Source organism: Eumetopias jubatus, unplaced genomic scaffold, assembly GCF_037043125.1.
Source record: "Eumetopias jubatus isolate StellerSeaLion01/CBP00866 unplaced genomic scaffold, mEumJub1_p1.0 scaffold_12, whole genome shotgun sequence".
Taxonomy (NCBI): Eukaryota; Metazoa; Chordata; class Mammalia; order Carnivora; family Otariidae; genus Eumetopias; species Eumetopias jubatus.
In genome coordinates this window covers 1,020,563-1,032,206 of record NW_028274818.1, presented here as the reverse complement: position 1 = coordinate 1,032,206, position 11,644 = coordinate 1,020,563, and the positions used below count along the sequence as shown (strand labels likewise).

The 11,644-nt window shown below is 60.2% G+C and overlaps 1 protein-coding gene across 4 annotated transcripts; it reads left to right on the top strand.

The window, feature by feature from the left end:
* The first annotated feature begins 2,289 nt into the window (after positions 1–2,289).
* On the top strand, positions 2,290–10,143 carry PMVK (phosphomevalonate kinase). Of its 4 annotated transcripts, XM_088016830.1 has the most exons (7): positions 2,290–2,454; positions 4,090–4,153; positions 4,315–4,403; positions 5,852–5,864; positions 6,608–6,757; positions 8,827–8,956; positions 9,703–10,143. In XM_088016830.1, the coding sequence occupies exons 1-7, from the start codon at positions 2,360–2,362 to the stop codon at positions 9,837–9,839; spliced, it is 678 nt and encodes a 225-aa protein (XP_087872956.1). In that variant the 5' UTR covers positions 2,290–2,359; the 3' UTR covers positions 9,840–10,143. The 4 variants fall into 4 exon arrangements, with proteins under 4 accessions (XP_087872956.1, XP_027946157.2, XP_087872955.1 ...); XM_028090356.2 differs by lacking the exons at positions 4,315–4,403; positions 5,852–5,864 and having other exon boundaries at positions 6,605–6,757; XM_088016829.1 differs by lacking the exons at positions 4,315–4,403; positions 5,852–5,864 and having other exon boundaries at positions 2,314–2,328; positions 6,556–6,757.
* The last annotated feature ends 1,501 nt before the right edge of the window (positions 10,144–11,644 follow it).

The window sequence follows — 11,644 nt, the reverse complement described above, 5'->3', positions numbered from 1 at the left end:
CTGAGGCAGCACGGTCGGGCATCTCCCAAGAACTCCGGCCACGCCTTCCCGGCTCATCTGTGCTTCTGCCAGACAGTCCTGGCCCTCCCCTCTTTGCCGCCTCAACCTCAGCAGCATCCCAGCCTGCAGACCAGGCCTTCTACCCTAGAAGGAGGGCCTCACATTTCTGCAGACCTGTACGGCTTACAAAGGCTTTTCACGCATACTAACTTATTTGAGTTCTTTTAGTGGTGGCAGGATGAGCAGTTGTCAAGCACAGAGTTTCTCTTCTTTAGATTTTTAAAAATTTATTTATTTGACAGCGACACAGCGAGAGAGGGAACACAAGCAGGGGGAGTGGGAGAGCGAGAAGCAGGCTTCCCGCGGAGCAGGGAGCCCGATGCGGGGCTCGATCCCAGGACCCCGGGACCATGACGTGAGCCGAAGGCAGACGCTTAACGACTGAGCCACCCAGGCGCCCGGAGCACAGAGTTTCAAGGGCTAGTGGTGTCCCTGCGAGGGAAGCACGGCTCTGGGGAGTAGGTGAGTGAGTGGCCTTGGAGAGCAGGGCGCCTGAGTGGGTGACTCTGCAGGCCAAATGGCTTCGGGTGGCGCAAGGCCCAGGGTGTCCCGTGGGAGCTGGTGTCTGAGGAGGAGGAGGAAGAACCCCCTGGCCATCTGAGGTCAGGGGTCACCATGCAGGCAATGAGGCCCCGGAGAGTGGTGACGGGAGCCGGCGGCCAGGCTGCAGTGGAAGGGAACAAGTCTCGGGATTGCTGGCTGTCAGCACTGATGAGGGAAAAGGCCGCCCAGCCAGGTGGTTAGGAGCCTTGCAGGAGCCCGAGTTTTCCAAGAGGCGAGGGGATAAAGGCCAGGAAGCCGGCATGGGAAGGAGGGAGACCGCGGACATGAAGTCTGTGCTGAGGTATGAGGGCTGGGGGGTGATAAGCCCTCCATTTGAGAGGGCAGTGGGGGACACTGAGATTCACTTGAGGCAGTGGGCAGGAGGGGAACTTGAGAAGCGGTTAGGATAGTTCTGATCGTCATTGGGAATTCCCAGGAGCTCCTAACAGCAGGGATGGGAGAGGCGAGGGTGTGATTTGGGTCAAGTGAAGGAAGGGACTGGGGCGGCGGGGGGGGGGGGGTCCCAGTCCTTTCTAGTGTGATGGAAGAGGGATTTGAGCTTTCCGTGGAGTCCCGAATAAATGCTTACTGAGGGTGTGCTGGAAAATCTGATCCTGTGTCGAATTCTAAAACCACAGGGCGCTCAGAATAAAGAGCAACTCCACATCTGGATGATGCTGGAGCATTTACCTACTATACCGGCAGCCCTGTGGGACGAGCGTTATCGTCGATGAACTCAGTGTGACTCGCTGAGGGTCCTGAGAAGCGTCCGAGCTGGACCGAAGCCCCACTGCGTGCAGCCTTCTGAGCGCACGGTGAATGCGGTGACCGCAGAGTCGCTTCAAAACCAAAGCAAACACAGGACCTCCAGAAGCCCGTTCTTTCTGCACCTGGCCGTGCCCTGCTCTGCTCGGCTTCCGCGCCACGCTTCCGGTGCTCGGGGAGTCCGCCGCTCTCCGCAGCAGGTGCCCGCGCCGCCCCTCTCCCGTCTGATGGACTTCGCGGCTCGCAGGAGCGGGCAAGCTCGGACACGCAGGCCAGCGAGCCCTAGCCGAGGGCGACGGCGCTCACTGCTGCGGGCTTTCGGGCAGCGGACAGACCCCCGCATCGCCTGGCTGCGGGCCGGACTCGGGATGACACGAGGTCGCCTGGTCCGCGCTGCCTCCCCTGCCCCTTCAGCGCACCCTACCGACGCCAGCGCGCCAGGGCCAGCACCCCCCCCCCGCCCCGGCCAGGCCACGCAACCGCCCTCGGCGGCTCCGGCAAAGCCGCGCGCCGCGCCCCTCCCCGCGTGACGTCGCAGACATGCCCCCGGCGCCCCCGCCTCTGGCCCCTCCGGAAGGACCCGCGTTCACCGCGGGGCACCGACGGGGTCGCTCTAGCGCGTGCGCCTCAGTGCGCACACGAGGAGGCTGCCTTGAAGACCTGCTCAGCGTTACCTCGTTTGCTCTTTCCCCCTAATGTTTGCGGAGCGCAATGTTGTGTGGAGCGCAACGTGAGGCTCACCCCGGGGCACTTCGAGACGTCACCCCCTGGAAGGAGAATGGTTGTGTCCGGGTGACGTCAGGCTCTGGGCGGGGCCGGGCCGTTCTAAGTGAGCCTCGTGGGGGGGTGTGTCCTTCGGGCGGAGCCACGCCTTCCGTTGGCGTGCGGCGGCAGGGGGCGTGTCCGCGGGCGGCCCTCTCTGCGGCTGCGCGGGCGCTGCCCCGGGTCCCCGCACGGGAGGTATCTTGGACGGCGGCGGGGAGGCGGTCGCATGGCTTCTCCGGGAGGCGTCCCGCGCCTGGTGCTGCTGGTCAGCGGGAAGAGGAAGTCCGGGAAGGACTTCGTGGCCGAGGCGCTGCGGAGCAGGTCTCCGCGGGGCGGGGCGGGGCGGGGCGGAGGGGCGCCAGGTGGCGCGAGGGCTGGGCTCGGGGTGGTGTCCGCGGGCGTTCCGGAGCAGGTGACGGCTGCTGGGGCGGCCGCCGGGTGGCCAGGCTTCGTGGAGCCTGCAGGGCGGGAGCCCATCAAACCCCAGGACCCCTTCGTTAGGTGCCAGGTTGGGGTACTAGGCAGGAGTAGAGGTCACAGAGGGATCCCCAGATCCAGGACTCAGTTTACGCTTTCGTCTGGCTCCCAGGAGTGCGTCCCCTCTGCTCCAGCTCCACGCCTCAGTGTTCCGTGTCAGCGAGGTGCTGTGGGTGGGAACAGTTCTGCTGGGATGGGGGGCTGGACGAGGTCGTGGGGGGCCTGGCAGCGGTCGCCTCGGGCTCCCACCAGGGACCCGCCCCTTTTCCCTTAGCTGCATTTCTCCTTCCCCCCCCCCCCTACAGGAGTCAAATAGTGGCCAGAAGCACAGTCTGTGCAGTTGCGCCCCTGGGGTTCGCAGCCTGACTCCCCACCTACTCGTTTGTGATCTTGCAGATTCTTACCCACTGTCATCTCATTTTTGTCATCTGTGAAATGGGGATCGTACTAGGCTGCTTGTAAGGATTACAGGAGTAATGCATGTGAAGATCTTAGAACAGTTGTTGGCGTCTAGCAAAGACACAGGGAAATGGTGGCTGTTAATTTGCATTTTCACGTATTGGCGTCATTCCTCTTCAATACTCCACAGTGTTGCTTTGGGTGGGTCAGTTCTCACCCTCAGGTCCTCCTCTGAACGGTGGACATAAGGGCGCCTGTCTTACTGGGTCAGTATTGGAGAGAGTCTGTGTCCAGGGCAGGAGCTGTGTGTTATCCGGATCAAAATACAGCACCCCACAGATGGCTGACGGAGTATACTGAACAAGGGAATGAATGAGTGATTTCGGTTGTGGTGACCACGTCCTGGAGACTGAGATACCCTGGCTGTGGGGGAACCAGCAGTAACCTCATCCAGGGAACATTGCCAGTGTCATCCTGATGATGTTTGTCTGACTTGTTAGTTTCAGGACTGTGGCACATTCCTGTTTCTTTTTTTCTTCTTTTTTTTTAAGATTTTATTTATTTATTTGACAGAGAGAGACACAGCGAGAGAGGGAACACAAGCAGGGGGAGTGGGAGAGGGAGAAGCAGGCTTCCTGCCGAGCAGGGAGCCCAATGCGGGGCCCGATCCTAGGACCCTGGGACCATGACCTGAGCCGAAGGCAGACGCTTAACAACTGAGTCACCCAGGCGCCCAACACATTCCTGTTTCTTAATAATCCTGTAGGAGGCAGAACAGAAAGTTCTGTCCCCACTGTATAGGTGAGGAGTTAGGGTCAGGGAGGAGGAGATGTGACAAAGTTACAGAGGTAGAGTAGCAGAAATGCGACTCTGGTTGGCTCAGGAGCGCATGTGACTCTGTGACTCTGACTCTTGATCTCAGGGTCATGAGTTCAAGCCCCATGGAGTCTACCAAAAAACAAAACAAAACAAAACAAAAACAAAAAGGAAGAAGGAGAAAGGAGAGGGGACCTCAGTGCCCTGGACTGGTCAGGGGACTGGAAACTAGGTTAAATGGGTCTGGCTCTCCCTGTCCTGCAGACTCGGCGCGGATGTGTGTGCCATCCTTCGGCTCTCCAGTCCACTCAAGGAACGGTACGCTCAGGTAGGTGGTGGCTCTGTGGCATCTGGTGGGTCAGAAGGAGCCAGCGTATGGGCTTCGACTGCTGTTGTCACGAGCAGGGTCCCTACAACCACTGTCGGCAGGGTGGTGGATGGCTCTCGATTTTTTGTGGCTTGACCGATTGGGGGTGTTTTCACCTTAAGCTTCCGGTCACCTCCCCAGAGTGTGTTCAGGAAAGCGTGTCCAGGAAGGGCTGGAGAAGTGAGTTGCCAGCTCTGAGGCTGGGTTATTAGTGAGGGTCTGGAATTCTTCTCTTGGACATTGAATCACCTGGGGCGTCAAGCAAGATGTAAAACTAGGCACAGAGAGCGCTGCATTTGTATAAAAATGGAGAAAGATTGTAAATATATTTGCTTATATTTTCAGCCGTGTAACAGGTATTTATGGGGTGCTGGATGTGAGGAGCCAGGGCAGGATATGTAGGGGACTGTGTCGTTGGCTGCCTCCAGCAAGGGGAGCAGTGGCAGAGAGAGATCTTTCACTGTAAACAAATATGTATCTTGTGAATTTCGAACCATGTGGATTAAAAAAAAAATAGGATTGTAAAAAAAATAAACAGGACCTCTTAGAGCCTCGGACTTCAGACAGGGAGCCCCGAGGGTGAGACCAGCTTCCCAGACTGAGGAGCATTCGCTGCTTACGCTGCTGCCCTTGACCTCTGGGTGCTTCTGTCCAGGGGCCTGTGCTCACAGCCCCCTGGTCAGGTGGCCTGAGTCTGGCCTTCTGGGGCCACGCAGAATGAATTTGTCTTCCTCTTTCCATGCATCAGTCCCCTATCCATGGGCAGTACCCTCCTGTACCATTTGACCTTCTCCCACCAGCTGAACAGACCCATCTGTAGGCTGGCAGCCTGGGGGGCGGGCCCTGGGGAGAACAGGTGCAGGGGTTTTACAGTTCTTTTTAGTGGGAACCTTTTCCAAATGAAGTGGGATGAAGAAGTTCCTTGTATCCAGCAGACAGACCGGGAGGGACTCTGATGGGGGGGAGGGGGGGCAGAGGGGGGAGGAGGTGGGGCTCAGCCTACCCACCGGGACCTGGGCACTTCCGAGAACCCCAGGGCTCCAAGGAGCCGTTTGAAAACCACTGATCTACTTCCAGAGTTCCCAAATTAGCCCCTGGTCCAGACCTATGAGCCAGGCTGGCATGGGGGTTGGGGTGGGGGTGTGGGCAGGAGTTGTGCATTTTTTTAGAAAGTTTTATTTATTTGAGATAGAGTGAGAGAGAGAGAGCACAAGGGAGGGGGGCCGAGGGAAAGCAAGAAGCAGGCTTCCCGCTGATCAGGGAGCCCGATGCAGGACCCTGGAATTATGACCTGAGCCGGAAGGCAGACGCTTCACCACCCGGACGCCCCAGGAGTTTGCATTTTTAAAACCTCAATAGGTAACCCATAGGCCGGCCTACGCTTACTTCTCCCACGCCCATTAAAAAACAAATCCGAGGTGCCTCTCTGGCTTAGTGGCTGAAGCTTGCTACTCTTGATCTCAGGGTTGTGAGTTCAAGCCCCACGTTGGGTGTGGAGCCTACTTAAAAAAACCCCCACGTAAACACAACAAAACCCACCCAGAATGAATGTTAGTGCGTTGTTTTGTTAAGACACAAAGGGAACTATAATTGAAAAGCAGAACATAAGGCTTCTGGTGGTCGCTGTTCGCCTGTGCTCAAGAGTACATGGGGAGCAAGTCACCAACAGGAGGTGGCTGCTGGCCTCACCTTGGAGCAGGGCACAGGAAGGTGACTGACCTGCAGGGTCGCGGCCCTTCAGTTTGCAGACGAAGAAACCGAGTCCAAGAAGGTCTCCTGCAGTGAGTTAGTAGAGGGGCTGGAAGCCGCCCTGAGTGACGAATTTCAGACCCCTTCCCGCCCCGGAGGCCCCTGGGAGGACCCCTCCTGCCCCCCGTGTCCCTGGGGAAGCGAAGGCGAGCCAGGATGGTCCGAGCGGCCCCTCCTGCTCCGGGAATGCCTGGAGCCAGACGGAGGAGCTGGGAACTTGGGGGTGGGGGAGGGGAGGAGGGAGACCGGGAAACCTGGGGCAGACGGTGCCGGAGGGGCTGGGGAGGTCGCGGCATGCGCTGTTTTCAAGTTTCTCACTTTGGTTGGAGGCTAAGCCTGTGCCCAAGGGATGCAGACTAATTTCAGGATTGGTTTAAGCCAGAAATAATTGTGGAGGTAAAGCTGTTGCAAAAGAGAAAAACCACATCCTACGTTTTAAAGACAAACCCAAACAATTTCTGGATTACCCCGGCTTTTCTTCCTTCTGCTGCTGTTTGGGATTTCTTCATTTCCAGCACCCTCCGAGTCTAGGTGGCAGCCTCCTTGTCCTTGCATCGCCCCTGCAGGGGTGGGAGGGGTGGGGGCGAGGGCGGGGATGGCCTTTCCCGTTTCAGGAGAGCAGTGAGGCGGAGGCTGCTGGTGCAGACACTGTGCTTTGGGCAGGAGAACGGCCTGGACTTCCAGAGACTCCTGGACGCCAGCGTCTACAAGGAGACCTACCGGAGGGACATGATCCGCTGGGGGGAGGAGAAGCGCCAGGCCGACCCAGGCTGCTTCTGCAGGAAGGTCGTGGAGGGCGTCTCCCAGCCCGTCTGGGTGAGTGGGCTCGGGGGCGGCCTTTGGACACTTGCCTTCTCCATCCGTGTCTTCACTGGCTTCCCCTCCTGCCGAGTGTCACCAGCAGTGTGAGCTCCTGCCCTGGCCCTGGCTTCTGCCCTCACCCCTACAGTCCCTTCACCACCCAGCAGCCAGAATGGCCGTTTAGGAACAATCCAAGATAGGTCACTGCTCTGTTGAGAACCTTTGTCTGTCGTTCTGTTGAACCACCTTGAAATCGTCATGCACACTTCTAGGCCTTGAACGATCGGGTCCTGCTGCCCGGTTAGCCTCCCTACTCCTTGTGCTGTGGCTACATCGGCCTTCTCTCCGTTCCTTAAGTCAAGCTCCTTCTGGAGTCAGGGCCTTCGTGGGTGTTCTGCCTGCTTTCTGCAGCAGGCAGCCCCTTCTTTCCCTCTTCCCTGGGTTCACTCTAGCCTGACTGCCATGCCGCCTCCACCAGGAAGCCTTCCCTGATACCCAAGCCTTAAGTGATGCTTGCTGTCTGGTGTTCCCATAGCACCTCACCCCTTTCTGACCTCCTCGTTCTGGCAGCCCGTATTCTCTCCATGTACCTGGCCTGGCTCCCGGAGATTTGGGGGGTACATCAATGCAAACATACAACAAAGTCTCTTCTCTCGGGGCATTTACATTATAACACGGGCTGGAGGGGGTTAGGCCCCAAACAAACATAGAATGCCTCAGGTGGGGATAAATCCTAAGGAGCAAAACTGAGCAGGCCAGGGTTCTGAGGAGGCTTTCCCTGACACGGCATTTGAGCAGGGCCTGCAGGAGGCCAGGGACCAAGCCAAGTGCGTGTTCGTCGGGGTCGGGGGAGGGGGCAAGTGGCCGGAGGTGAGGCTGAGACTTGCAGGTGCCTTGGAAGAGTGGGGCCGGGGCTCCCGAGCCACCCGAGCAGGAGAGGCGTGGCTTCTGCGAGGGCCAGGAGAGGAAGTGGAGGCCAGGGCGTGGGTCTTTCCGCAGGGGTGGAGGGGCCCTGCTCAAGACGGTACGCTGTCGCGGGGACAAGGCGGGCTCCGCGCGGGCTGCAGGGGGTGGTGGAGTTCGGTGTCACTGGTGCTGAGCGCGGAGCGCACTGCTGGGCCGGAAGCTGCCCAGCTGGCGCCCAGGCTCCGAGGGCGTGAGCACTGGGTCCGCGCTGCGCTCCGCGCCGGCCGAGCGCCCGCGCACAGCTGTTCGCTGGGACACGTGTGTGGAAGTTGCGGAGTGAACGTGTCAGCGTCACCAGCAGCTGCCGGCCTCTTCGTTCGCTGGTCCGCGGACTCCGGGAGGGTGGCCACCCACCGCGAACAACCTAATAGATGGTGACGATTTCAGGGTCCTTGCTGCTCAGAGGAAAGTACACAGCGTGTCTGGCCTGGCAAGGGGGCAGGAAGGGAGCCAGGGTGGTAGGAAGCCTCCCGTACGAGGGACACTGGGGCAGAGATGTCGCCTGTGAGGGAGCCTGGCCTGCACTTGTCTGGGCAGAGGGGGCCGCGTGCGTCCCCGAGGAGGACGTGGTTGGCATGTCTGGGGACAGGAGACCAGCTCGTGCGGTGGAGGGAATGCGGGAACATGATGGAAGTAGGTGCCAGATCGTGTAGGGCCTTGTAAGCTGGGCACAGGCTTTGGATTTTCTTAGAATGATGGGAGACCTCTGAGAAGTTTAGGGCTGTGACCTGACAAAACCAGACTTCAGTTTTAGAGAGCGCTAGGAAGCAGGGCCCAGTAGAGCATCTTTGTTTCTGGCCTCAGTCTGTTCATCTGTAAAACAAGTGTTGGACCCGCTGATCTGACCTCCAAGCCCGCGGCCTCTTCTTCAGCTCAGCAGTGGCCCCAGAACGTGGTGTGTCCACGGCGGAGCCGTGTGGCAGCGACCGGGAGGGCGGCCTGCATGGGGGGGCAGTGGGTGACCGTGGGGGAAGGGTGACATCTATCTGGGTTCGCTAGCCCCTCCCAACCCTGTGCACCTGCTTGTGTGGAGGGGACCCGGGTCTTCCCACCACTCCCAGGGCCCTGTCCCTCTGCCCTGTGTTCTGTTGGTCACCTGCCTGTGCTCTTCCCCGCAGCTGGTGAGTGACACACGGAGGGCCTCAGACATCCAGTGGTTTCGGGAGGCCTATGGGGCTGTGACACAGACGGTGCGCGTGGTGGCCCTGGAGCAGAGCCGACAGCAACGGGGCTGGGTGTTTACTGCAGGTGAGCTGTGTGCAGCGTTTGTCCTCGGCCGCCCGCCCCCGCGCTCTTGGTCTGCTCTCTCCCTGGCAGGCCTGGGGGACTGAGTGAGGGAGTACAGAAGGGGTTCTGGGGCCTGGGGCTCAGGACTGACCCCAGATTAGAGACTAGAGTGGGTTGGGGGAGGGTGTCCCCATGACCTTGGCCCGGTGCCCCTACTGGGCTGTCCTCTCTATAGGCCAGTGGGGCCCGCCGCTGGGTCCTTCACCTCTGCTTTCCGGGTGTTTGATGAACAGCGTGTCTGTTGGGGGGCAGGCCCGGGCCCTGCCCTGTGGCTTCTCTCGCGCCTGAGATCCTGGGACCCAGCGGGCGCCCCTCCGTATGGCTGCCATGCCCTGGGTGTCCACCACGGCCAGGTCTTTGCTGGTGCTTCATCCGCACGATCTCACTTTACAGTGTGTAAACCGGCCCGGCAGACGCCTCCCCAGACGACTGAATCAGAGGCTTCCCATAATGAAAGCCTCCTGCCCTGCTGGGTTGTCTGTGGTTTCAGAAGACCCATCCACCCTCCGTGGCCAGTGGCCAGTGGCCAGTGAAGGGCAAAGTCCGTGGACACTCTGGGGGCCTCAGCTGGTGGTGGGGTGGGTGCAGGTGGCTCTCCGGTGGCAGAGGGAGGCCGGGAGGGGCGGCTCCATCTGGGGCCAGCAGGCCTCCGCGCCCGGTGTCTGCCCACATGGCCAGGGCCTGACCTCACCATGCCTCTTGCACAGGGGTGGACGACGCTGAGTCAGAATGTGGCCTAGACAACTTTGGCGCCTTCGACTGGGTCATTGAGAACCATGGGGATGAGCAGCACCTGGAGGAACAGCTGGAGGGCCTGGTGGCATTTGTCCACTCCAGACTCTAGCGCCAGGTCCCGGGAGCACCGGCTGCCTCGCTTCTGCTGGATGTGTGGCCCTGATGCTGGCTGAGGTGGGGAGCACACAGAGGGCCTAGGTTTCTGGGGGTCGGCAGAAATCAGACAAGTCAGGACACCCCTGGGGGCCTCGTTTCTTTGTGCAGAGACCGCCCTACCTCCTCAGGAGGAGACGGAAGGGCGGGGGGGCCTCCGCGGTGCTGGCTCGTCAGCCTTTGCAGCCTGGCTTCCCTGTCTGGACGCCCTCAGCCCAGGGCTCCCCAGCATGGGTACTAATAAACCACCTCAGAGCACACACTCAGCTGGACATCTCATTCCCTGGACGCCAGCACAGCCGGCGTGGGGTCCGAAGGGCCGGGGGCTGCCCTGGTGGCTGTGGGCCCTGCTCTCTCTCCCGCCTGGGCTGCCACGTCCTGCAGAGGCTGGCCTGCGCCATGCGGGAAAAGGGCCTGTTTGCGTGGGAGGCAGGGTTGGGGTCTGAGGTTCTCATCTTTTGGGACGGCCCCACAAGAGGCTCCAGGTGCTACAGAAAGTGCCACTGGCAAGTACCCAGGGGGATGGAGGTACCGTGGAGTGGCAGAAGCGCCGGAGATCCACGGGCTCCTCGTAAGCGTTGTGTGGCCCTGGGTAGGTCACATCACCACGTCGAGCCTCAGCGTGCCCGCATGGGGTTTTGGACTTGACCTGTTTCATTTCATTTTATTTTATTATTTTTATTTATTTTATTTATTTATTTTTGAAAGATTTTATTTACTTGAGAGAGTGAGCGAGAGAGAGAGCACAAGCAGGGGGAGTGGCAGAGGGAGAAGCAGGCTTCCTGCCGAGCCAGGAGCCCAACATGGGGCTCGATCCCAGGACCCCAGGACCATGACCTGAGCCGAAGGCAGACGCTTCACCAACTGAGCCACCCAGGCGCCCCAAAGAGAGTCCTTTCACCTGCATTTAGCCAATGCCAAGAGCTGAGAGAAGGAAGGTGACCTGCTCAGGTTTCGAGGGTGTGCATGGCTCCTGGCCATCCCCAGACCTTGCTGAGCACCCCGCTCTCTGCCCTGCACCCCTCCCCCCACTCATATGTCCCCCAAACTGAACTGCGTCGTTCCCGCCCAGAGCTCCTCCCTGGCTCGCCGTTTCCCGACGCCAGCTCTCTGGCTCTTATGGGCAGCCGGCACCATGGACTCCTTCATGTCTTCTGCTGTGGCCTTTCCCGTGTCCTTCCAATTCTCCCTGGGAGGTAAACGCCCTGCTGGCTGGCCACGTGTGTCTGGTAGTCGTGACCGTGGCTCGCAGAGCTGTGTCCGCTCCCGGTGGGTGCTCGGGGAGCGGGTGTGCTCGTGGCACGGTCACGTGTGCGTGCTTGTGTCCTGCAGTCCATGCTTCCTCGCACCCCCCCGGGAGGCTCTGTCCCCCGCTGGTGCTGGGCCGGCGCTGGCTTCAGTGCCGCCTGGCCCTTTCCGGCACACGGGGACCCTCTGGGGCTCCTGTCAGAGCTGCTGACAGAGGCTCTTAGCCCCCCGCCTGCTTTACACCCGTTCCAGGTTTGTGACCTAAAGACTTTACCTCCCGTGGTCAGCAGACTCGGCCCCAGGGACTTTTGGTCGTTTCCACAGTGACCCTGTTCAGAAGCAGGTGCAGCGGGCTCGGGGGTGGTCTCCAGGTGGCAGTGGCCGTGCCCTGCGACAAGGCGACGGGGCTCACCTGGGTGTGCCAGCCCTGGGGGGTCGTGGTGTCCCAGCCTTCTCTCAGGGGTCCACAGTTGTCTCTTGGCAGGGACTTCAGGGTCCCGGGCACCCTGCGGT